At 47.8% G+C, this 23707-nt stretch overlaps 1 protein-coding gene across 5 annotated transcripts in view; it reads left to right on the top strand.

Moving 5' to 3' along the window:
* Nucleotides 1-23707, top strand: part of LOC147031158 (rho GTPase-activating protein 32-like) — an 86472-nt gene that overhangs the window by 37940 nt on the left and 24825 nt on the right. For 4 of the 5 annotated variants that reach the window (XM_085875940.1, XM_085875941.1, XM_085875942.1 and 1 more), the window contains 7 exons: nucleotides 5229-5320; nucleotides 5782-5866; nucleotides 9593-9682; nucleotides 13964-14095; nucleotides 15903-15983; nucleotides 17354-17476; nucleotides 22759-22836. In XM_085875940.1, coding sequence (XP_085732066.1) covers nucleotides 5229-5320; nucleotides 5782-5866; nucleotides 9593-9682; nucleotides 13964-14095; nucleotides 15903-15983; nucleotides 17354-17476; nucleotides 22759-22836 — 681 coding nt within the window. Of the gene's footprint in view, nucleotides 1-5228; nucleotides 5321-5781; nucleotides 5867-9592; nucleotides 9683-13963; nucleotides 14096-15902; nucleotides 15984-16380; nucleotides 17172-17353; nucleotides 17477-22758; nucleotides 22837-23707 lie in introns of those variants that run through there. The other variant, XM_085875944.1, reaches the window with a different exon arrangement.

The raw sequence follows: 23707 nt of genomic DNA, 5'->3' as shown, positions 1-23707 counted from the left end.
GTGGTGATGGAGCAATGGTGGCGACAGCAGGCCTGGTAGGCTCGGCACCATCATCCAACGTTCTGTGCACCGGTGTTATGGTCGTGTACACAATCAGCAGAGTGACAGCTGCTTGGATGCACAGTCTACCTCCATGGAGGACACCCCCTATAAAAGGTGGCGGTAACAAAAGTTCACTCTATCTTCAACCTGGCCAGCATACCACAGCTGGTGGGTACCCCCTCTTGGCAGTAGCAAGCAAACGAGAAATATTAGAACGTCAGCAACAATGACAGACAATATTTTATCCAACAGGCCAGAATGCAGAACAGCTATTTTTCATAGAGAACTGGATAAGTATGGAATTGACACTGCAGCCTTGCAAGAGACCAGGCGAGCAAATCACAGCAGTATCTAAGAAAGAGAATACACCTTTTTTTCTGGTCAGGAAAAACTACTAACGGAAGGAGGGAAGCAGGTCTTGGTTATTGGAACAGCAATCAGGAACAGCATTATGAAGAAACTTTCATCTTTGCCAATCCCTATCTCAGACAGAATCATAACACTCAGGATGTAGCTCGCCAAAGATAGATTTGCCACCGTCATATCGACCTACGCCCCGACAATGACCCAAGCTGAAACCAACATCAAAGCTTTTTACCAGCAGCTGGAAAATACCATCAGCAAGATCTGCAATGCTGCCAAGATCCTTCTTCTGGGAGATTCCATGGCTCGAGTTGGTTCAGATAATGAGACCTGGAAGCAGGTCATAGGCTTATTTGGAAAGGGGAAGTGCAATGCCAATGGGGAGACTACTGCGGATTGTCCAGGGTGAGAGATTGTCCATCACAAACACATATGTACTTCCAAGTGCTTGACGAGTGGTTCTTTTCCTGGCTCCACCCACGATCAAGAACTCACCATCTTCTCGACCTATATTATTACCAGATGGAGGGATTGAGTAGATGTTTGTTCTACTAGACTAGAGCCATGAGTGGTGCAAACTGTTCCACAGAGCACTACCTCATCTGTAGTAAGTGCAAGCTGACCAACATGCCCCCTCAGAAGAAAGATCCTAAACCTAAAGCAAGACTCAATACCTCAAATCTGAAAGATGCAGAAGTGCAAATAAAACTGGCAGTCAAAATTAATACTGCCTTGTCTGGCCTAAATTTGGATGATGACATCAACAACCAGTCGGATCAGCTCAGCAAGCCATTGTATGAGGCTGCTCTTGAAACTCTAGGAAAACCACAAAAGAAGCATGCTGACTGCGTTGATGACAATGATGCGACTATCAGCAAGCTGCTTGAAGCGCAAAGACATTCCAACAATACCGTCCTCACCAGAGACACAAGAAGGGTTTGGCAGAACTTAAAACAGACTAAAGCTGTGGTTCAAAAGAAGATGCGTGAAATGTAAAACAACTGGTGGAGATGAAGGCTGAGGAATTGCAACATCATGGGGACACCAACAACATGAAAATCTTCTTCTCGGAGCTTAAGTCAGTTTATGGCCAACCACCTGCCTTTCTAACACCAATATAAAGTGCAGATGGTTTGCAAACACTTACAAACAATACAGACGTCTTAAATCGTTGGAAAGAATATTTGAAGACTTCCTAACCGTCCATCGACTGTAACTGTACGTCCAGAGGAAATTATCGAGCAGCATCCGATCAGAGAAGATCTCAATGCAGCGCTCGCTCTCAAAGAATTTACGAGTGTCCTACGAGTCTCGAATTCGGGTGAAGTACCTGGGGGTGATGAAATCCCACCAGAACTACCAAAATGTGGTGAGGGTGCACGAAAACTGAGGCTCTTGCTGTTCTTCTAAAGGTGCTGGGTAGAAGAATGCATTCCTCAGGAGTTCAAAGATGCGATTATAGTGACCATCTACAAAAAGAAAGGTGATAGACTCGATTGTGGCAACCAGAGGAATCTCCCTTCTTTCCATTGCAGGCAAGGTCCTGGCCAAAATAGTCCAGAAACGCATCCAAACACTGGTAGATTTAATCCTTCCTGAGAGCCAATTGCTCCACAACATGCATGATATTTACACTGTGTCAGCTGCAGCAGGAGGCCATTGAACAACACCAACACCTGTATGTAGTCTTTGTTGATTTCACCAAGGCTTTGGACTCCATAGATGAGGTGACACTTTGGAAGGTTCTTTCCTCATTTGGCCTCACAAGCAAGATAATTAACTTGGTTAAAAGCTTGTATGATGACTTGAAGGCCACAGTCAGCGCTGGGGCTGAATTCAGTGATCCCGTTTGTGTTAGCCATGGCGTGAAGCGAGGTTGTTGGCTGGAACCTTTTTGCAATATAGTTGACTGTCGTCTTGAGAGCAACTGAGGACACACAACTTGGTGGCATGTTCTGAAGAACCAGATGTGATGGTGGCCTCTTCAATCTCAGAAGACTGAAAGCTGACACCAAGGAATGCAAGGAGTGCATTAAGGAACTGTTGTATTCTGATGACACTGCACTGCTCTCTACCAACCTGCTAGATATCCAAAGGATGCAAAACACTTTCAAAGCTGCATCCACCTCTTTCAGTCTCTAATAAATGTGAAGAAAACGGAAATGCTTTTTCAGCCCTCGCTAAATACTCAAACAGTGGAGAGGCCAAAAGTATTCCTGAACGGAGAAGCACTCAAGACTATATAGCTTCACCTACCTGGGCAGCACTGTCACAGATACCAACTCTTTTGATGCTGAAGTCACGAAGCATGTACAAACAGCCTCTGCTGCCTTCAGCTGATTGGAAGACTGTATCTGGTTTCTGCATGATATCAAGGCTTCTACTAAGTGCAAACTCTACAGAGCTCTAGTCCAAACATCACTTGTATTCCATAGAGACCTACACCCTCTACTGTCAACACACTAATAAATTCAACACATTTCAAAATTGGCACTTAACATCAAGTGGGATGACAAAATCACCAACTCAGAGGTGTTGAAAATGGCAAATATGCCAAGCACAGAAGCCTTTATCATCAGGCAAAAGTAGCTTGAATTATGTAATTCGGCTTATTTTATGATTCTTGAGGTTATGGCATGTGCAGAAATGAAATAAAGCCACGAATGTCTCCAGTTGCTGATGTCTCCAGGTGCATTCCAATGGACCCAGCAATTTGTACCAATGTGAACAGGCATTCGATCCGATCATATGAGTGAGGAAAAAAAACTTTATCGTTAAGAAATCGTTGCAGCCTGTTCCAAGTCAAGGCATGATTGAGCAGGCCAAAAAACATGGCAGGTTCAGACCCCAACGATGTAATGCAGGATACGCTCAGGATACGAAAGATCTCAGCGAACGAGGTGGTGGAGGATGGCACCTGATAAAGGATATGATTAAACAAGGCCGTTAATTATCTTCAAAAGGTGTGTTGTAATAAACCCAGACACCCAATTTTCAGTCATGCACTTCCTTGGAGGTCCCTTGGTATTCATGCAAAGTTTCAGGCTGCCAGGTTTCATGGTTTTGGAGTTATGGAGGAGACTGTCATGCATTGACTTTTATTTGTATAGACGAGCAAATACAACTCGTCGCTTTGTTGACATGGATAATAAGGGGGAGGTAAAGAGAGGAAGAGAAGGGAGGGGAGGTAGAGAGAGGAAGAGAAGAGAATCGAGGGGAGGTAGAGAGAGGAAGAGAAGAGAATCGAGGGGAGGTAGAGAGAGGAAGAGAAGAGAATCGAGGGGAGGTAGAGAGATGAGAAGAGAAGAGAACGGAAGAGAGGTAGATAGAGGAAGAGAAGAGAAGAGAGGGGCAGTAGAGAGAAGGAGAGAGAGGAGAGAGGGGAGGGGAGAGAGAGGATGGAGGGAAAGAGGGAGAGGAGAGAGGGGAGGGGAGAGAGAGAGGAGAGAGGGAGAGGAGAGGGGAGGGAGAGAGCAAGGGAAAGAGCGAGAGAGAGGAGGGAGGGGAGAGAGAGGGAGGAGAGAGCGGGAGAGAGGGAGGGAGAGAGCGAGAGCGAGAGAGAGAGAGAGGAGGGAGGGGAGCGAGCGAGAGAGAGAGGAGGGAGAGAGAGAGAGGAGGGAGGGAGAGAGAGAGGAGGGAGGGAGAGAGAGGAGGGAGGGAGAGAGAGAGGAGGGAGGGGGAGAGAGAGAGAGAGAGAGAGAGAGAGAGAGAGAGAGAGAGAGAGAGAGAGAGAGAGAGAGAGAGAGAGAGAGAGAGAGAGAGAGAGAGAGAGAGAGAGAGAGAGAGAGAGAGAGAGAGAGAGAGAGAGAGAGAGAGAGAGAGAGAGAGATAGAGAGAGAGAGATAGAGAGAGAGATAGAGAGAGAGAGAGAGAGAGAGAGAGAGAGATAGATAGAGAGATAGATAGATAGATAGATAGATAGATAGATAGATAGATAGATAGATAGATAGATAGATATATAGATATATAGATATATAGATATATAGATATATAGATATATAGATATATAGATATATAGATATATGAGGAGGGAGGAGGAAGAGAGGAGTGAGGGGTGCCTGCTAGTTTATATAAATAATTGGACTATGTCTGTGTGTATTAATTTTAGTTTCCTTCTGTCCTCTCTCATTGCTTTGCGCTTCGTTAACAAACTTAGTCGGCATAATTAACGACGTCTTACCATTCAGCTATGATGGCATCCACACTTCCAACTCCTTAGTTTATTGTGTTCGGTATCGTCGAATGTATAATTTTCTTAGTGGGGCCAGATGACGTCAAGGCATCCCAGTGGGTATAGCTTCCAGTGCCGTTCCGTGATTGGATCTTATTAAATCACGTCCCATCCCATCATCCGACTTTGATGGGTATACCCGCTGGCTGTTAATAAATTAAAGAATAAGTTGTTTTTTTCATAATTCAATTTATGACAAAGTACACTTATGCAAAGACGATGACCCTCTTACACGGTGAGATGATAAGTGTATTATCATACAGCAATAGCTGCAATATATAAAAAATAACAATAACTTTGTCCAGATAAAAATTAGCACAAGGAAAAAATGCTGAAAGGTTGTGTTGGAGTAAGGGGTAATGACATGAGGGGCATTTGTGTGAGTGTGCAGACAACTGATGAAATGACACGTCCTAAGATGGCGTCATGTAAGATGCACTTAGTAGATGCCCCTTCCCCTTACCCCACTCCTTCACCCCATACCCCTCCTCTCCCTTCTCCCGATGTGAAAGCAATGGATGCTTGAAGTTTGTTCCCAGCTCTGCTCTTTAAACTCCGCTGAGAACTCAGTTCGATTCTCTCTCCTGTGCAGGCTCCAAGTACCGATGGGGGCCAAGTTGTCTCAGAAGGTACACAACGACCTTCTACCAGCCCAGCCGGAACCCGCAGCAAGTCTGCAAAAAGGTGGTTCAATATTGTGGCACCACACAGACAGACACGCCCACTCTACGCCCTTCTCTTGAAGATTCCCCCCTCGTCTCGTCCCCCCCCATCCCCTTTGTACTAATGACTTCCCCCTCTTCCCCCTCCCTTTGTAATACTGCTCCCCCTTTTTGTCGCAAAGGGTTCCCCTTCTTGTCTTGCTGACCATTTTGTTATTGAGAACCTAATATGTTATTTTCCTTTCTTTTTAAGTGAAACAAGTTAACTTCTTTGTTTAATTTTACCATTTTCTACAGCAAAGTCTTTAAACTAGCTTCACTGAATCACTCGCACAGCAAATTGTCTTTGTGTTGAAACTTGAAGATATCTGCCCCTTCCCCTTACCCCACTCCTTCACCCCATACCCCTCCTCTCCCTTCTCCCGATGTGAAATCAGCTGCATGCATTAACAGGTGTGTGCATCCCAAATACGCCCTTTGCAGACTTGCGATCCCAAAAGGTCATTTTCCTCGTCTCGTTGACTGCGCACATTTCCACTATGATACCGTGGATTTTGGGGCAATTCAGGTGAGATAACTCTGGCTCTACCTGCACTTACGGAAAGGCGGTGTCACGTAGTGACTTGTGGAAGTTATTAATGATCGGAGAGTTTGGGTCGGGCACGTACTGAGGGTTTCTGCCATCTCAGTTTGTTACCCCCACCAGTGAAAGTGGACAGGGGTTATGTTTTCACCCCTGCCTGTCTGCCTGCCAGTCTTTGTTTGTCTGTCTGTGAGCAGGATATCTCAAAAAGTTGTGGAAAGATTTTGATGAAACCTGGTGGACTGGTTGGGTATATGACTGGGTCAAATTGATAGATTTTGGTGAAGATCCGAATCTGGATCTGGATGTGAGAATTGAATATATATATATATATATATATATATATATATATATATATATATATATATATTTTAAGTGATTCTTCACCATTGAGAGACGGGGCCAGAAGCGATACATAGCATGGTATTTCAAAAGTTATGGACGGGTTATGACAAAACTCGGTTGAGTAGTTGGTTAAGTGATAAGAACTAGCCGATTAGACTTTGTTTCAGGTCCAGATCCAGATCCGGCCATTCAGTGGGATCCAAAACGTAAACTGATCAGCCTGGCGGAGGTGTGCACTCTACCGAGTGCCGTTCTAGTTTGTTTGTTTGTTTATTTATTGACATAAAAACACGCGTCACCTCATTTATTTGTTTCTTTATTAGCTCCGCTACCGAAAGTGAAGGAGGTTATGTTTTCACCCCTCTCTGTCTGTCTGTCTGTCTTAGTGCGCAGGATAGCTCAAAAAGTTGTGGACGGATCCGGATGAAATTTGGTGAAGGTTGGGTGTGTGACGAGCACATACTGATTCGATTTTGGTGAAGATCTGGATCCGATAATTTTTTTTCAAGTGATTCTTCACCTTTGAGAGATCGGGCCAAAAACAATAATACAGCACGATATCTCAAAAATTTGTGGATGGATATATATTCTCGTGCATCAGGCATTACGTGGCGGAGGTATGCGCTCCACTGAGTGCCCTTCTAGTTATTTTAGCTTTCGCTTTTTCGTAATTTTGAGGAATAATAATAATAATAATACCGTAGTTTTCCAAATGTAATACTTTTGTGTTTTCACTAAAATCTGGAAGTTGAGTTGCGTATTATACATTGCAACAACAAATCAAGTTGTTTTTGTTTGTTTGTTAGTTTTTCAGCCAGTCCGGAACATCATTTCTGACACGTGTTTCTGTCATGAATTGTTAGATGTGTTTTGCGATCGGCGTAAGGAGATCAAAACAAGGCCTCGTCCTCTATAGGCACGGAACTAAGTGTCTGGACTTGACCGTGAACAGCCTACTTGGCAACTTGTGATCTTTCTTTCTTTCAGAACAAACTTGTGGGCCCACATTATATACAGAAAGCTACGGTAATGATGTTTAACAGTAATATTTGATTTGGAAGATCGTGACTGCTGGACTGACAATCTTTCAATAGCAGGGAAGGTTTTTGAAATAATGATCATTGGTGACTTGTTATGGTGTTTTTTTATTTTTTATTTTTGGAAATATTGAGGTTTTTGTGGCTTTCTTGTGCATTTTCCTTCGGTATCTCTGTGATTACAACAAGAGTTTGGATTTGTTGTTGTGGCTTTCTTTATGCGACAGCCACATCATTGGTACGAGACACCATTACTGGTATTCCTGAAATAAATGGTGTCAGAAACCTGATATTTACCAGACATGTCGATCAATAATGAAATTGTCGACTTGATTTTGCACCCACCAAGATCTGCTGTATAAAAATGTTCTAAATGGTGTGACAAACCTTTTGGACTAACCTCATATCTGATGGTTTTTTTTTTTTTGTGCACCGTCGAGGCTCGTATGAGAGCTAACACACAGAAAGTACAACAAGGTGAGCAGGAGACGAGAGGGGTGGGAGACGGAAGGACATAACAGTGGGGAACGGAGACATGAGCAGATCTGTGGAATGGAGAGGGATGGGTTGGGGTACACAGGGTAAACAAAATGGATATTACAGGGACCTTCAGGTCCTTACACGACAAGGACTTTCAGGAAGGAAAGCAGGGAATTTGAAGGAGGTGGGTTTGGGGTGGATTAACGGGGGTAGAAAAGATCGTGGTTTTGGATGCGGGAAGAGAAGACATGGTGGTGAACAGCTGTTTTGAAGACCTGAAGGGAGGGCAGACTGAGATTGAAGAGAGTGCGGTTGTTTGTTCAAAACGTGGGGAAAAAGAGGAATGAAAGAGGGAAGGTGAGCAGTGATTCATGATTTTGGTAGTTTTACCAGAAGGGGGTTGTTGGGAGATCTTGAGCACCCTGTGGAGATTTGGGGGGGGGAGCAGATTGCAGAAAGAGCGGGAGGGGCGAGGCTGGAGAGGAGACGGCAAATGACAGAAATACCACCGACCTGCATGCGGTGAGAGAGTGAGAGGCCCAAAGACTCGGCCTCATCGCGGGAGCTACCAATGATTGGAAATGCCTTGGTTTCCACAGCGTGAAGCTGAGAAAGGTGAGAGGCAGGAGCACCAGCCCAGAGTGGAGAGCAGCACTCCATCAGGCTGCAGACGAAAGCTTTGTATGCGGTCAGGAGCTCAGGTGTGCCAAGGAAGGACTTTGCATGACAGAGGATGCCCAGTCGGCGACTGGTTTTGGAGGTGAGGTTGGAAATGTGGCTTTCCCAGGAAAGATCATGACAGATAGTGAGACCCAGAAGCTTGAAAGAAAGGACTTCTTCCAGAGGATTGTTGAGAAAGTCGATGGGGGGGGGGGGATCCAGATTGTCCTTTTGGAGAGACATAGTGACTGTAAGATTTGTCAGGATTGAAAGACATGTTCCACGTGATGGACCATTTTGTGATTTTTCCCGGTCTGCAGAGAGCGAAGAAGCTGCGGCATGCCGATCTGAGGGATGACTGCTGATGACTCCACTCTCTGCTGTACCATCTAAGAGATAAAGAGGATTTTCCAGAGTCAGAGAGATCATTTATGAAAACCTGAAAAAGAACAGGGCCCAGAACCCTGCCTTGAGGAACTCCAGCCTGGACAGGAAGAGGGGATGAGAGAACTCCATTGAGGGCCACAGGTTGGCTACGCCAGGATATGAAGTCTGTGAGCCATGAGTGGAGATGTCCTTGGATACCATAGGAAGAGAGTGTGGTGAGCAGGGCAGGGTGCCGGACCGTATAGAAAGCACGTGATATGTCGAGGGAGATGGTTCTGATTTCATGTCTGGCATTGAGGACCTCCATCCATTGTTGGGAGAGCAGAAGCAGCATATCCAGGGTAGATTGACCTTCAAAGGGTAAGGGTGTTTAATCAGATTTTATTCATTTTTATTTTGAGGGTGCTTTTAATAATGTATCGCAGGAGGTTTCTACCCAAGGCATTGCACGGCCTGCGGTCCATTGCTAGTCCATTCGTGTAGCTCAATGGCAGTGTGCCCACATCCGACCAAGCCTTGTTTTGACATGTAACTGAACGGACTTGGATCACATGCTGATGGCATGGTATGGGGCCAGCAGAGGTTGATGTATCATCAAGCTTCTCATCCGCCAAATGGGACATTTAGTGCCGTATGCATTAATGCCAACAAATTATGGCCGAGGGAAGGGGGGGGGGTCGAGAGGGTCGCGGTTGTTATTGCCAACTTTTAAGATTATAGCATTTAAATTTATTTATTTAATTTAATTTAAATATTTAATTTATTTAAAGGTGATTTAATGTTGAAATAATCATTGCTCCAGCTCTCCCTTGTCGAAGACCACGAGGACGGCAGTAAGAATGGCCTGGATTGTTCTCCCGACGCCAGCTTCTGCATCCTGGTTGTGTGCCAGGTAAGCTCTCCTTCACTGCCATGCAGTGAAAAACCTTTCGTGTCACGTGGTCTTCAAAACTGTTTCACCAAGCACAGACAATTAGCATGAAGTAAGGCATGGACACAGCAAAACAACATAACTATTAGGTACGAGTATTTTTTGAGGGAGGTGCTGTTGTGCCATCGATGCGGTGTCCCGACACAATCGAGCAGGAATTTGTGACTTGTTCAGGGTGCCGGTGATAACTCGCTCCTTTTCCTGAAAAACATTGTGGGATCTTTAACGTCCAACAACTAATGCCGAGTTGTAGTCCACCAACGAAGCAGATGGGACGCCCGGTTTAATGTCTATTCGAGGGACGGCACACACATTGATGGCTCATCCTGCCTGTGAGACACCACTGATTCAAACCCACGCCAGACACCTCAGAGGGCTTGTGTTCTTATCTCTGGGTTATCCGACCAGCTGGAGTTGCAATTGTGGTTTTTTGATCTTTGCAAAGCACAAGGAAAATAAATCTTTTATCCACTGGCAAAAGGCACAATATGAATACTATTATTCTGATGATTATCATTATCATTATTATTATTATTATTATAAGGGTCCCAAAGCCTTACAGGCTGGTACTATATTGTTACCTCCTCCACTGAAGGTGGAAGGAGGTTGTTTTCACCCCTGTCTGTCTGTCTTTGCTTGTTTGTGGTGGGATACCTCCAAAGGTTGTGTACGAATTCGGATGAAACTTGGTGGCTACGTTGGATGTGTGACGAGGATGAATTGGTTGGAATTTGGTGAAGATCCGAATCTAGATCTGGATATGAGAATTTCTTAATTCTTAAAGTGATTCTTCACCATTGAGAGATTTGGTTCACCAATGAGATTCACCAATGATATATAGCATGATATTTCAAAAAATTATTGTGCCTGAAATGTTCTATTGGATCAGACATTGTCTGGTGGAGGTATGCACTCAACCGAGTGACCTTCTAGTTTTTGTTTTGTTTATTCGTCCCCTAACGGTTATACCGGATGAGAGTATACGAGGTCCGTCAAAAAAGTAATGGGACTGACTTCACAGAAATTTTATTCCGAAAAATATATTGAAGTCACAGCTTCTCCCCTTCAAAATAATTTCCCTCCAGTCTCACACACTTGTCCATCCTCTTCTTCCACGCTTCGATGCACCCCTGGAAGGCTTCTTCTGGAATCCTCCGGAGCTCCGTCATCACGGCTCGTTTGATGGCCTCCACATCAGGAAATCGGGTCCCCTTGATCACCCCCTTGAGCTTGGGGAATAGGACAAAATCACAAGGGGCCAAGTCTGGCGAATACGGGGGTTGCTCCAGAGTCGGCACGTTCCTCTCCGCCAGAAAATGTCGGATGCTCAGTTTACTGTGCACAGGGGCATTGTCATGGTGGAGCACCCAGGCGTTGTTCTCCCACAGATCCCTCCTCTTGTCCCAGACTGATCTCATGAGGCACCGGAGGATCTCCTTGCACACGTATTGATTCACTGTTTGACCCTGTGGTAGAAACTCGAAGTGGACGATGCCCTTGATGTCAAAAAACGCGATGAGCATCACTTTGACCTTCAACTTCGACATATTTGCTTTCTTTGGTATTGGTGATGCCGGACTTTTCCACTGATGACTCTGCCGTTTGGTCTCGGGATCGTATTCTAATATGCAGGATTCATCGCCAGTAATGATTCTCCGGAGCAGGTCTGGATCGTCCTCGAGGCGCTCGATAATGTCTTGACAGACAGTGTCTTTGCTGTTTCTGGTTCTCGGACAACCAACAGCTTGGGGACCATCTTTGCGCACTTCGAGATTTTCAGTGATGATGCTCCAGACAATGTCCTTGTTGATGGAAAGTTCCTCAGCAATCATCCGCACCGCGAGTCGACGATCTGTGCGCACCATCTGCTTCACACGCTCGACCTCCTCCCGTCCCTCTTTGAACCTCTTGTGCCATTCAAATGTATGTGTACGTGACATCATTTCTTCCCTGAAGACTTGCTGCAGCATTGCGAAGGATTCAGAAGGTGTTTTGCCAAGCTTGGCAAGGAACTTCAGATTGACTCTCTGTTCACAACTCAAAGCACGACGACTGAGACTCGACAATGTGTAAAGCACGACCTGTAAAAAATCACACAATGAACGCAGTCAACCATCACCAACCATATATATTTCTGGAATGTTGCGAAAGATTGTGACGCAACCCGTTCATTCAAGTTGTGTTAGTGGAGCACACAGCAGGCTCAGTACCGTTACTTTTTAGACGGACCTCGTAGGTTTGCTATTCATCTGTCTGCCTATCCGTCCGTCCCACCTGTGGTTTTTCAGACTTTTTCCCTATACTCTTTAATATATTCAACTGAAACTTGGTAAATAGCTTTAATATGCAAATTTACAGGACCAGTTTGAGTTCCAGGATGTTTCGTCAATTTTTCACAGAGTTATGCCCGATTTAAACTTGGAAAATATCACATATTATACGTGGGTCAGTGTTCAGCTGCCGTGACTCCACCCCACCACTTTACAGCCATTGGCTGGACAGGTGGCCCGACTCCACCACAACATAATCAAGTGCCACCATTGCATGAAGCAGCACAGATCAGCAGGCCTCAGACCTTAGGCTTGGGTGTTAGTCCACGGCCCAGTGTAATTGGAACGATACAGGTACAGTGTATAACCACAATGTATTATATAAGCACGTAAGCCGTAGACACGTTTTTGCTTCATGTAGTGTATGTACACATGGTTATTTTTAATATGGAATAGGCAAAGTCGAGAAACAAATAAAACACTGTGCGTTGGAGAGCTTCTACTTTTTCTTCTTTTTCTTCCATTTCTTTTTCTTCCTTTTCCTTTTCTTCTTTTTCTTCCTTTTCTTTTTATTATTTTTCTTCCTTTTCTTTTTCTTTTCTTTTTCTTCCTTTTCTTTTTCTTCCTTTTCTTTTTCTTCCTAGTCTTTTTCTTCCTTTTCTTTTTATTCCTTTTCTTCCTTTTCTTTTTGTTCTTTTTCTTTTTCTTTCTTCCCCCCCCCCCCCGAACATTCATTGGGACCGGTGGGGGACATGGATTGTAATGCAATTCTCACTTTTGTTATTAATTGTTTTTATTATTGTTCATCCTGTTTTTTTGCTTTATTATTTTCTTAAACTTTTTTTTCTCTCAGCAACCATTTGTCCAATTGACATGGATTTCTCAGGGTAGGAGTGGTGCCCCATGGATAATTTTCTTTATGATAATTGTGATGTCAGAGTTCACGTGATATGGCAGCCATCTTGGATTGAACACAAAAAAATAAAACTTATCTCTGAAACCACTGATCGGAAAAAATTTAAACTTGGCACATGTCATGCTACTCCCAATGTGGAATAAAGGATTGTAAGGGTGACATCATCGGTGAAGTGGTAGACCAGCCATAAATGTTTTAATTGAAATCCTTGTTCACCATTGAGATTCAGTATGTCTGTCCAGACCGTAACATTTTTACCATTTGAGCTTTTGTCATCAAATCTTCAACAAACCTTCATTATGAGATTGTGAGACCACTAATTAATAAAATGTACAATTTGTTTTTTTAATTGTCAAATTTTGTTCAAGTACAAAACGGACAAGGATGGGCTTTACATTTTCAGATGCTTTCTAGTTTTAATTTTAAATATTTTGCACACATTATCACGTTACAATGAGAGATGTTGAAAATGTGAAATCTGTACAATTAATCATGGATTTTATTTTTTGTAACGCAATTTTAATCAAGAAAGTAACTGTCGTAACGCTAACGCCACCCCCCCCCACCTCCAACCTTCCCCTCCAACAAGTTTGAATGTAAGGTGGTCAGATACAGAAACACTAAAACCCACATGTTGAGTTCTTGAAACCTGAACATCACCATTGCCAGCCTAATGTAGAATTTATTTATTTTTAATAATCATTACTTTGTGTCACTTTTTGGCTTTTGACTCATTTACACCGAAACCTTTTTCTTCATGCTCATCACATTCGGCTCTGTTAACAGCTGACTCATAAAAGTTGTGAAAAATAAATTGTTGTTTTATTTTTGCATTTCATCAAAATGAAGAGGTGCAGAAAATAAGGATAAAAGTTAATCTGTGTTTTTATCCAAAGATGTGCTCGCTCGGTGATTTCATAAATATCCCCGTGTGTGCTGTTCAGCACAAAGTGTCGGTCATTGAAGGAGGATTATTGCACAACCCTTCTGAATAAATACAATGTTGATGTATAATGCTGGTCTTGTAAATTACATCTTGAATTTTTCTCTTTGTAGGGAAGAAACTGGGTCGTGCGGCGAAGCTGGGAGGATTTGTGGAAGTTGGACTCTAACCTGCATGTTTGCATCTATGATCGAAGGTTCAGCTGCTTACCTGAGATTGGTGCAATAGAAGGATATGGCCAGGAGGTGTGTGTTCGTGCATGTGCGTTATTGGTTATCTTCATATGTGAGTTTCAGAAAGTGGAGCAGAGCCCTCCCAGGTCACGAAGTATCTGTGTGTGTGTGTGTGTGTGTGTGTGTGTGTGTGTGTGTGTGTGTGTGTGTGTGTGTGTGTGTGTGTGTGTGTGTGTGTGTGTGTGTGTGTGTGTGTGTTTCATAAAGCATGACACATTATCTTTGTCCCATCCTTGCTCTACCCCCCTCCCAATACAGTGCAGCACCCTCCTCCCACACCTCTCTCACTCCCCACCCCCTCCTCGCACCTCTCCCTCCCAGAGTGGATAGCAATGTGTGGTGAAGCCTCACTTTCCGCCCCCTTCCTCACTTTCCGCCCCCTTCCTCACTTTCCGCCCCCTTCCTCACTTTCCGCCCCCTTCCTTGCTTTCATTCCCTTCCTCGCTTTCCACCCCCTTCCTCGCTTTCCACCCCCTTCCTCGCTTTCCAGCCCCTTCCTCGCTTTCCGGCTCCATTCCTAAGCTCTTCCCCTCCATTCCTCACTCCCTCCTCCATTCCTTGCTCTCCCCTCCATTCCTTTCTCTCCCCTCCATTCCTTGCTCCCCACCTCCATTCCCTGCTCCCCACCCCCATTCCTTGCTCCCCACCTCCATTCCCTGCTCCCCACCTCCATTCCCTGCTCCCCACCTCCATTCCTTGCTCCCCCTCCATTCCTCACTCCCCCTCCATTCCTCGCTCCCCGCCCTCCATGCCTCGCTCCCCTCCTTTCCTCGCTTCTCCCCCCCATTCCTCGCTCCCCTCCCCTCCATTTCTCGCTTCCCCCTCTCCATTTCTCGCTCCCCTCCCCTCCATTCGTTGCTCCCCCCTCCATTCGTTGCTCCCCCTCCATTCGTTGCTCCCCCTCCATTCGTTGCTCCCCCTCCATTCGTTGCTCCCCCTCCATTCGTTGCTCCCCCTCCATTCGTTGCTCCCCCCTCCATTCGTTGCTCCCTCCTCCATTCCTCACTCCCCCCTCCATTCCCCCCGCCATTCCTCGCTTCTCCCTCCATTCCTCCCCCCCTCCCCCCTCCATTCCCCGCTCCCCCGCTGTGTGTTGTAAATACGTTGAAATTCTTCAATGCCTACGGAGGATTTAAACTGAAGATCATGTCCCTTTACGTTAAAGGTCCTGTAGGAGCTATCTTTGCAGTAAATATTACACTGTTGTTACTTCTTCACTCCTATAGGGGCATCAGGGTGCCAACAGCCAGTCATGAACATTTCCAAAGCTGAGAATGTGTACCCAAGACAGGTCATCACTCCATCACTGCAGCCCTCAACCAGGGCAGGGCATTCAGATTTGGTCAGGGAGGTACTAGCACATAATTGGTCTGGCAGGATGGTACACAGGTGGCGCAGTTACCTTTGATCTGTCCATAGTCTGGGTTTGATTACTGACCCGACTAAAAAAACCTTCCGATTGGTGTATTACAGGCAGGGTGTGCATCACAAGGTGCGTTTTCCCTTGGGCGGATGTTTGTCTGGGTGTCCCGTCTTCTTGCATTAGCTGGCGGACGTTAAAGATCCCACGATGTCTTTTGCAAAGAGTACTTGTTGCCGAGACACTGAACAAATTACAACTTCCCATCACATTGAGTCATACATCAGGCCTGGCCTACCTTTTCATGAATGACTCTTGCCAAAAACAATGATGAATGAGTGATTTTATGTGAAGCTTTGGTTTGTCATGATGTATTTCCTATTCATTGTTTTCTTGATGTGCACTGAAGACTTTCAAAAATAATAATTTCTCATCAACATGATCCCTTCTCTGTAACAGTTGCTGTCGAGGTACCTCACCCGTCTGTCCTCCATTGCGGATAACAAGATAAACTGTGCTCCGGTACTCACGTGGTTGGAGGTAACCCACCCTCAAAGCAATTTGATTCCGATAACTTGTCAGTTCTTAGAAAAATGTTTCAATGTTGAATTCAATCAGAAATGTTTCTGCAACACATTTATTTGTTTGTTTCTTTGTGTGTATTTATTCAAAATCAAGGTTTGTGGAAGAACTAGAACGCAGAACAGAGCAGAGTGGAAAAGAGCGGGAGTGTTGGATGGGGGAGACACCAATAATGGGGTAGAGGTGCACAATGAGGGAAGAATGAAAGGGCAAGGGCAGGAGAGGCGAAGGAAGACACATGTGGTGAACCAGCTGGAAATAAGCTCAGGAAGGGAAAAACTCGGGATAAAACAGAACTGGAACACAAAAGGAGGGTGGGGAAGAGGGGGGGGAGGGGACACAATTACCTGGAAAGGGAGGGTGGGCTTTGTGAGGGTTAATAAGGATAGAAAATATCATGAGTATGGATGGAGGATGATCTGAGATGGTGGTGAATAGCAGGACCAGATTAAGACAGCCTAGGACCCTGGGCACTGAATTTGTAAAGGGCTCCCCTCCCCCCTGATATTGATCAAAAAAATCCGAATTTCAAATAAAAGCCAATTTTATTGATTGGCAGATGTGCAGAATTAAATTCTATTGAAGTACTTTTTCAGAGAATTCCAAATCAATGCGAAGGTATTTCCAGAACATATCGCTGGCTTGGAGTTGCTATAATGTACTTCCAGCACGGCAGTTCGTTGATAAATGATTATCTTTATTTGCCTTTACTTTTATTAAAGTTTGAGGGCCTCTTTCAGATCAGAGCTCCCAGCCTGCCCTCCTCAGGCCCTATTGTTAATCCAGGCCTGGTGAATAGCCATCTTGAATCCCGAGAGGGAAGAATGTGATCGAAGAGACTGAAGAAGTTAGTTCTACAGGTGGCGAAAAAACGATGAACGAATGAGTGGAAGTCAGCAATGAGTCTGGTGAGCAAGGTGTGTGTGAGGCAGGGGGGCCTGCCCAGAGGGGAGTGCAGTACTCCATAAAGCTGCGGATGGAGGCCTTGCACGTGGATAAGAGTTCAGATTTGCCAAGGAAAGGCTTTGCACCCATGATGGCAGCGGATGGCTTTGAAGGCCAACTTAGATGCATGGTTTGCCCAAGAAAGATCATGGCTGTTGGTGAAGCCCAAACTTTTGAGAGGATTGGAGAGTTTGTCAGACGGTACGTTCTGTGGGATGGAGAGAGAGAATGAAGTTTCATGGATTATATCAAATGGACCATTGTTATGTTTTGCACTCTTCGTAATATCATGGTGCTGAAAATAGTTAGTTTAATTATTCAAACGGGCCTCATGTTCACACCGCTTCACACTCTCCCCCTCTTTCATCCTTCACCACCGTCAGATCGACAACAAGGGGAACAGGCTTCTCGTTAACGAAGAGTCCTCGATAAACATTCCAGCCATTGGCGCTGCACATGTCATCAAGCGTTACGCAGCGCAGGCTCCGGATGAACTCTCGCTGGAGGTGAGTTTTTGTTTTCACTTCTCTCTCCCTCTTGTCATCGACTACAAGTTCTATGTGACAGCCCAATTTGCTGAAGGCACCAAATGATGTTTCTGCAGTTATGGGATGTCATCCTTCAACCTGAGCTTACATGATGTGTGTTTAACCCTGGTAGTCTATAACCAGTTGGCTCACCATGGGACACCACATACATTGCACTATGTTGGGGGCATTGGTGCTTCATGTGGTAAGTGAAAAGCTGAAGATAATGTGGCGCAAGTTACCGACCTTGGTGCAAAAATATATATATTTTTTCATTTTAAAGATTATCAACACGAGAGTTCCATCACTGTGCGGCGTATCTGCACGACTGCATTGTGCATTATATTGAGTTTCCCCAAGAACACACCTGTGCTTCATCATGTTTTGTTTTGTTTTTAATCCGTTTTTTTAGAATTAAATAGTGTTTTAATCGCTGTTTTATCTTGGTATGTGCAGAGCAGTATATCATAGTTTGACAAAGTCCGGTGGATTTGTTATCCATACATTAAAAATTATGGAAGAGCAAGACAAATGGAGGGGGTACAGTGTAGTGATGGCAGGATTGTGGTAAGCATGTCGACTTGGGACAAACAAAACGGTATCGACATTCATAGGACGTAGAAAATGATGAGTAGACTGGGACAATGAAATGAGATGATGCGGAAGGGCCACGTTGAAGGACTCCACAGGTGAAGAGGTTTGTTTGTTAATGATATTGTGAGATGTTTCCAAAAACGACAGAATACAGAATGAAAGGTGCACTCCAAGGCAAGTTGAAGTGCATTTTGCAAGATGAAAAGAATAAATAACTTCATTGTGATGTCATTCAAACCTGCACATCACATGTGGGTGTTATTTTTAATAGGAGGCAGGGCGAGAGAGGGCGAGGCAGGGTGGGAGATAGAGAGAGTGAGGCAGGGTGGGAGAGAGAGTGAGGCAGGGTGGGAGAGAGAGTGAGGCAGGGTGGGAGAGAGAGAGAGAGAGAGAGAGAGAGAGAGAGAGAGAAAGCGAGGCAGGGTGGGAGAGAGAGAGAGAAAGCGAGGCAGGGTGGGAGAGAGAGAGCGAGGCAGGGTGGGAGAGAGAGAGCGAGGCAGGGTGGGAGAGAGAGAGCGAGGCAGGGTGGGAGAGAGAGAGCGAGGCAGGGTGGGAGAGAGAGAGCGAGGCAGGGTGGGAGAGAAAGAGCGAGGCAGGGTGGGAGAGAGAGTGAGGCAGGGTGGGAGAGAGAGTGAGGCAGGGTGGGAGAGAGAGTGAGGCAGGGTGGGAGAGAGAGTGAGGCAGGGTGGGAGAGAGAGAGAGAGAGTGAGGCAGGGTGGGAGAGAGAGAGAGAAAGCGAGGCAGGGTGGGAGAGAGAGAGAGAAAGCGAGGCAGGGTGGGAGAGAGAGAGAGAAAGCGAGGCAGGGTGGGAGAGAGAGAGCGAGGCAGGGTGGGAGAGAGAGAGCGAGGCAGGGTGGGAGAGAGAGAGAGAAAGCGAGGCAGGGTGGGAGAGAGAGAGAGAAAGCGAGGCAGGGTGGGAGAGAGAGAGCGAGGCAGGGTGAGAGAGAGTGAGGCAGGGTGGGAGAGAGAGTGAGGCAGGGTGGGAGAGAGAGGGAGGCAGGGTGGGAGAGAGAGTGAGGCAGGGTGGTGGAGAGTGTGTGGCAGGGTGGGAGAGAGTGAGGCAGGGTGGGAGAGAGAGTGAGGCAGGGTGGGAGAGAGAGTGAGGCAGGGTGGGAGAGAGTGAGGCAGGGTGGGAGAGAGAGTGAGGCAGGGAGGAAGAGAGAGTGAGGCAGGGGGGGAGAGAGAGTGGGGCAGGGTGGGAGAGAGAGTGAGGCAGGGTGGGAGAGAGAGTGAGGCAGCGTGGGAGAGAGAGAGAGGCAGGGAGGGAGAGAGAGTGAGGCAGGGTGGGAGAGAGAGTGAGGCAGGGTGGGAGAGAGAGTGAGGCAGGGTGGGAGAGAGAGTGAGGCAGGGTGGGAGAGAGAGTGAGGCAGGGTGGGAGAGAGAGAGTGAGGCAGGGTGGGAGAGAGAGTGAGGCAGGGTGGGAGAGAGAGTGAGGCAGGGTGGGAGAGAGAGTGAGGCAGGGTGGGAGAGAGAGTGAGGCAGGGTGGGAGAGAGAGTGAGGCAGGGTGGGAGAGAGAGAGAGAGAGAGAAAGCGAGGCAGGGTGGGAGAGAGAGAGAGAAAGCGAGGCAGGGTGGGAGAGAGAGAGAGAAAGCGAGGCAGGGTGGGAGAGAGAGAGAGAGAGAAAGCGAGGCAGGGTGGGAGAGAGAGAGAAAGCGAGGCAGGGTGGGAGAGAGAGAGAGAGAGAGAAAGCGAGGCAGGGTGGGAGAGAGAGAGAGCGAGGCAGGGTGGGAGAGAGAGAGAGAAAGCGAGGCAGGGTGGGAGAGAGAGAGAGAGAGAAAGCGAGGCAGGGTGGGAGAGAGAGAGAGAAAGCGAGGCAGGGTGGGAGAGAGAGAGAGAAAGCGAGGCAGGGTGGGAGAGAGAGAGAGAGCGAGGCAGGGTGGGGAGAGAGAGTGAGGCAGGGTGGGAGAGAGAGAGAGAAAGCGAGGCAGGGTGGGAGAGAGAGAGAAAGCGAGGCAGGGTGGGAGAGAGAGAGAAAGCGAGGCAGGGTGGGAGAGAGAGAGAGAGCGAGGCAGGGTGGCAGAGAGAGAGAGCGAGGCCGGGTGGGAGAGAGAGTGAGGCAGGGTGGGAGAGAGAGAGAGGCAGGGTGGGAGAGAGAGAGAGAGGCAGGGTGGGAGAGAGAGAGAGAGGCAGGGTGGGAGAGAGAGTGAGGCAGGGTGGGAGAGAGAGTGAGGCAGGGTGGGAGAGAGAGAGTGAGGCAGGGTGGGAGAGAGAGTGAGGCAGGGTGGGAGAGAGAGTGAGGCAGGGTGGGAGAGAGAGTGAGGCAGGGTGGGAGAGAGAGTGAGGCAGGGTGGGAGAGAGAGAGCGAGGCAGGGTGGGAGAGAGAGAGCGAGGCAGGGTGGGAGATAGAGAGCGAGGCAGGGTGGGAGAGAGAGAGAGCGAGGCAGGGTGGGAGAGAGAGACAGCGAGGCAGGGTGGGAGAGAGAGAGAGCGAGGCAGGGTGGGAGAGAGAGAGAGCGAGGCAGGGTGGGAGAGAGAGAGAGAGAGCGAGGCAGGGTGGGAGAGAGAGAGCGAGGCATGGTGGGAGAGAGAGAGAGCGAGGCAGGGTGGGAGAGAGAGAGAGCGAGGCAGGGTGGGAGAGAGAGAGCGAGGCAGGGTGGGAGAGAGAGAGAGAGAGAGAGAGCGAGGCAGGGTGGGAGAGAGAGAGAGCGAGGCAGGGTGGGAGAGAGAGAGAGCGAGGCAGGGTGGGAGAGAGACAGCGAGGCAGGGTGGGAGAGAGAGAGCGAGGCAGGGTGGGAGATAGAGAGCGAGGCAGGGTGGGAGAGAGAGAGCGAGGCAGGGTGGGAGAGAGAGAGCGAGGCAGGGTGGGAGAGAGAGAGCGAGGCAGGGTGGGAGAGAGAGAGCGAGGCAGGGTGGTAGAGAGAGAGCGAGGCAGGGTGGGACAGAGAGAGCGAGGCAGGGTGGGAGAGAGAGAGCGAGGCAGGGTGGGAGAGAGAGAGCGAGGCAGGGTGGGAGAGAGAGAGCGAGGCAGGGTGGGAGAGAGAGAGCGAGGCAGGGTGGGAGAGAGAGAGCGAGGCAGGGTGGGAGAGAGAGAGCGAGGCAGGGTGGGAGAGAGAGAGCGAGGCAGGGTGGGAGAGAGAGTGAGGCAGGGTGGGAGAGAGAGTGAGGCAGGGTGGGAGAGAGAGTGAGCCAGGGTGGGAGAGAGAGTGAGGCAGGGTGGGAGAGAGAGAGTGAGGCAGGGTGGGAGAGAGAGAGAGAGAGAAAGCGAGGCAGGGTGGGAGAGAGAGAGAGAGAAAGCGAGGCAGGGTGGGAGAGAGAGAGAGAAAGCGAGGCAGGGTGGGAGAGAGAGAGAGAAAGCGAGGCAGGGTGGGAGAGAGAGAGAGAGAGTGAGGCAGGGTGGGGGAGAGAGAGAGAGAGAAAGCGAGGCAGGGTGGGAGAGAGAGTGAGGCAGGGTGGGAGAGAGAGTGAGGCAGGGTGGGAGAGAGAGAGAGAGAAAGCGAGGCAGGGTGGGAGAGAGAGAGAGAGAAAGCGAGGCAGGGTGGGAGAGAGAGAGAGAAAGCGAGGCAGGGTGGGAGAGAGAGAGAGAAAGCGAGGCAGGGTGGGAGAGAGAGAGAGAAAGTGAGGCAGGGTGGGAGAGAGAGAGAGAGAAAGCGAGGCAGGGTGGGAGAGAGAGAGGCAGGGTGGGAGAGAGAGAGAGGCAGGGTGAGAGAGAGAGTGAGGCAGGGTGGGAGAGAGAGTGAGGCAGGGTGGGAGAGAGAGTGAGGCAGAGTGGGAGAGAGAGTGAGGCAGGGTGGGAGAGAGAGTGAGGCAGGGTGGGAGAGAGAGTGAGGCAGGGTGGGAGAGAGAGTGAGGCAGGGTGGGAGAGAGAGAGTGAGGCAGGGTGGGAGAGAGAGAGCGAGGCAGGGTGGGAGAGAGAGAGCGAGGCAGGGTGGGAGAGAGAGAGCGAGGCAGGGTGGGAGAGAGAGAGCGAGGCAGGGTGGGAGAGAGAGAGCGAGGCAGGGTGGGAGAGAGAGAGCGAGGCAGGGTGGGAGAGAGACAGCGAGGCAGGGTGGGAGAGAGAGAGCGAGGCAGGGTGGGAGATAGAGAGCGAGGCAGGGTGGGAGAGAGAGAGCGAGGCAGGGTGGGAGAGAGAGAGCGAGGCAGGGTGGGAGAGAGAGAGAGCGAGGCAGGGTGGGAGAGAGAGCGAGGCAGGGTGGGTGATTGAGAGCGAGGCAGGGTGGGAGATAGAGAGAGAGCGAGGCAGGGTGGGAGATAGAGAGAGAGCGAGGCAGGGTGGCAGATAGAGAGAGTGCGTGGCAGGGTGGGAGAGAGATAGCGAGGCAGGGTGGGAGAGAGAGAGCGAGGCAGGGTGGGAGAGAGAGAGCGAGGCAGGGTGGGGGATAGAGAGCGAGGCAGGGTGGGTGAGTGAGTGAGACAGGGCGAGGAAGAGAGCGAGGCAGCGCGGGAGAGTGAGTGAGACAGGGCGAGGAAGAGAGTGAGGCAGCGCGGGAGAGTGAGCTTGGCAGCGTGGCAGAGCGCACAAGGCAGGACGGGAGAGAGCGCGAGGCAGGGTGTAATGACATTGTGGGATTATTTGTGATCAGTTTGGCACAGTCCACGTGTTGTGTTTCTCCCAAGTGGTACTTGCACTTACTCTACTTGTTCATGCCAAGTGATTGTTAATTCTAGGAATTGAACTGCATCAAAGACACCCCTACATTCAAAGCAAAATCCACTTTGTGTGCTGCAGGTGGGAGACATGGTGTCTGTGATTGACATGCCACCCAAAGGAGAAACGACATGGTGGCGCGGGAAGCACGAATTCCACGTACGTGCAATTGTTACCCCGCGCACGTGAAGCGAAAAACGGGGTTAAGTAGTTTGTTCATGTCTGTCCGTCCATCAGTCTGTCTTATCAGTTTGTGATAGAGGAACAACATGTCTAAATTTAATGTTGTCTGTTGAGCACAAATTGGAACATGTCTAAGAAGACAAGTCTATGGTTTTCTTGTACCTTGACTCAGAGGTCGTCCCGATCGTACAGGCTCAGAAAGCGGTGAGGTAATATTTTTACTCTGCTTGCCTGATGGTCAAACAAAATTTAAAATCATTCCAATTTAAGGGTGTCATAAAGGACACAAACAACAGGCACAAATGACTCATGTGACATGCTTGATCAGGTGATGTAATAGCTGCTGGAGAAAATGATGGGAGAACCCTTAATTTTTTTAATTTATATGCCTTTAAACCTTTATTCAAATTGAATTATATTTTTGAACACTGTATAACACAAATCGCCTTCATAATACTTCCTTGAATCTCCAGTTTTGCAGTACGTACTTCAATTTGGTGGGATGATTGCTTATTATCCGAGGACCATTTGATTAGATTTTGGGAGCGATCGGGTCAAAGGTCCATGTCAAGGTCATGATAAGGTCAAAATCGTCTTTTTACCATAGCGTGGTCGATTTTTATCCAATTTGCATGCAACTAATGCCAAAATGTTCAGAATTCAATGCCCCATCTTGTGATATGTGACATGACACAATGACGTAATAACCCTCATTAGCGGTTGGGAGTCATAGGTCAGGGGGGTCACGACATTGCAAAATGTGCGGTTTTAGTCATAACACGGTCAATTATTATCCGATTTGCATGAAGCCAACACAAAAATGTTGACTGTTCTGTTCCCCACACTC

This window comes from Eptatretus burgeri, chromosome 3 (genome assembly GCF_056783735.1).
Source record: "Eptatretus burgeri isolate ZD-2024b chromosome 3, Ebu_testis_v1, whole genome shotgun sequence".
Lineage (NCBI taxonomy): Eukaryota > Metazoa > Chordata > Myxini > Myxiniformes > Myxinidae > Eptatretus > Eptatretus burgeri.
This window is presented reverse-complemented; position numbering and strand designations above follow the sequence as displayed.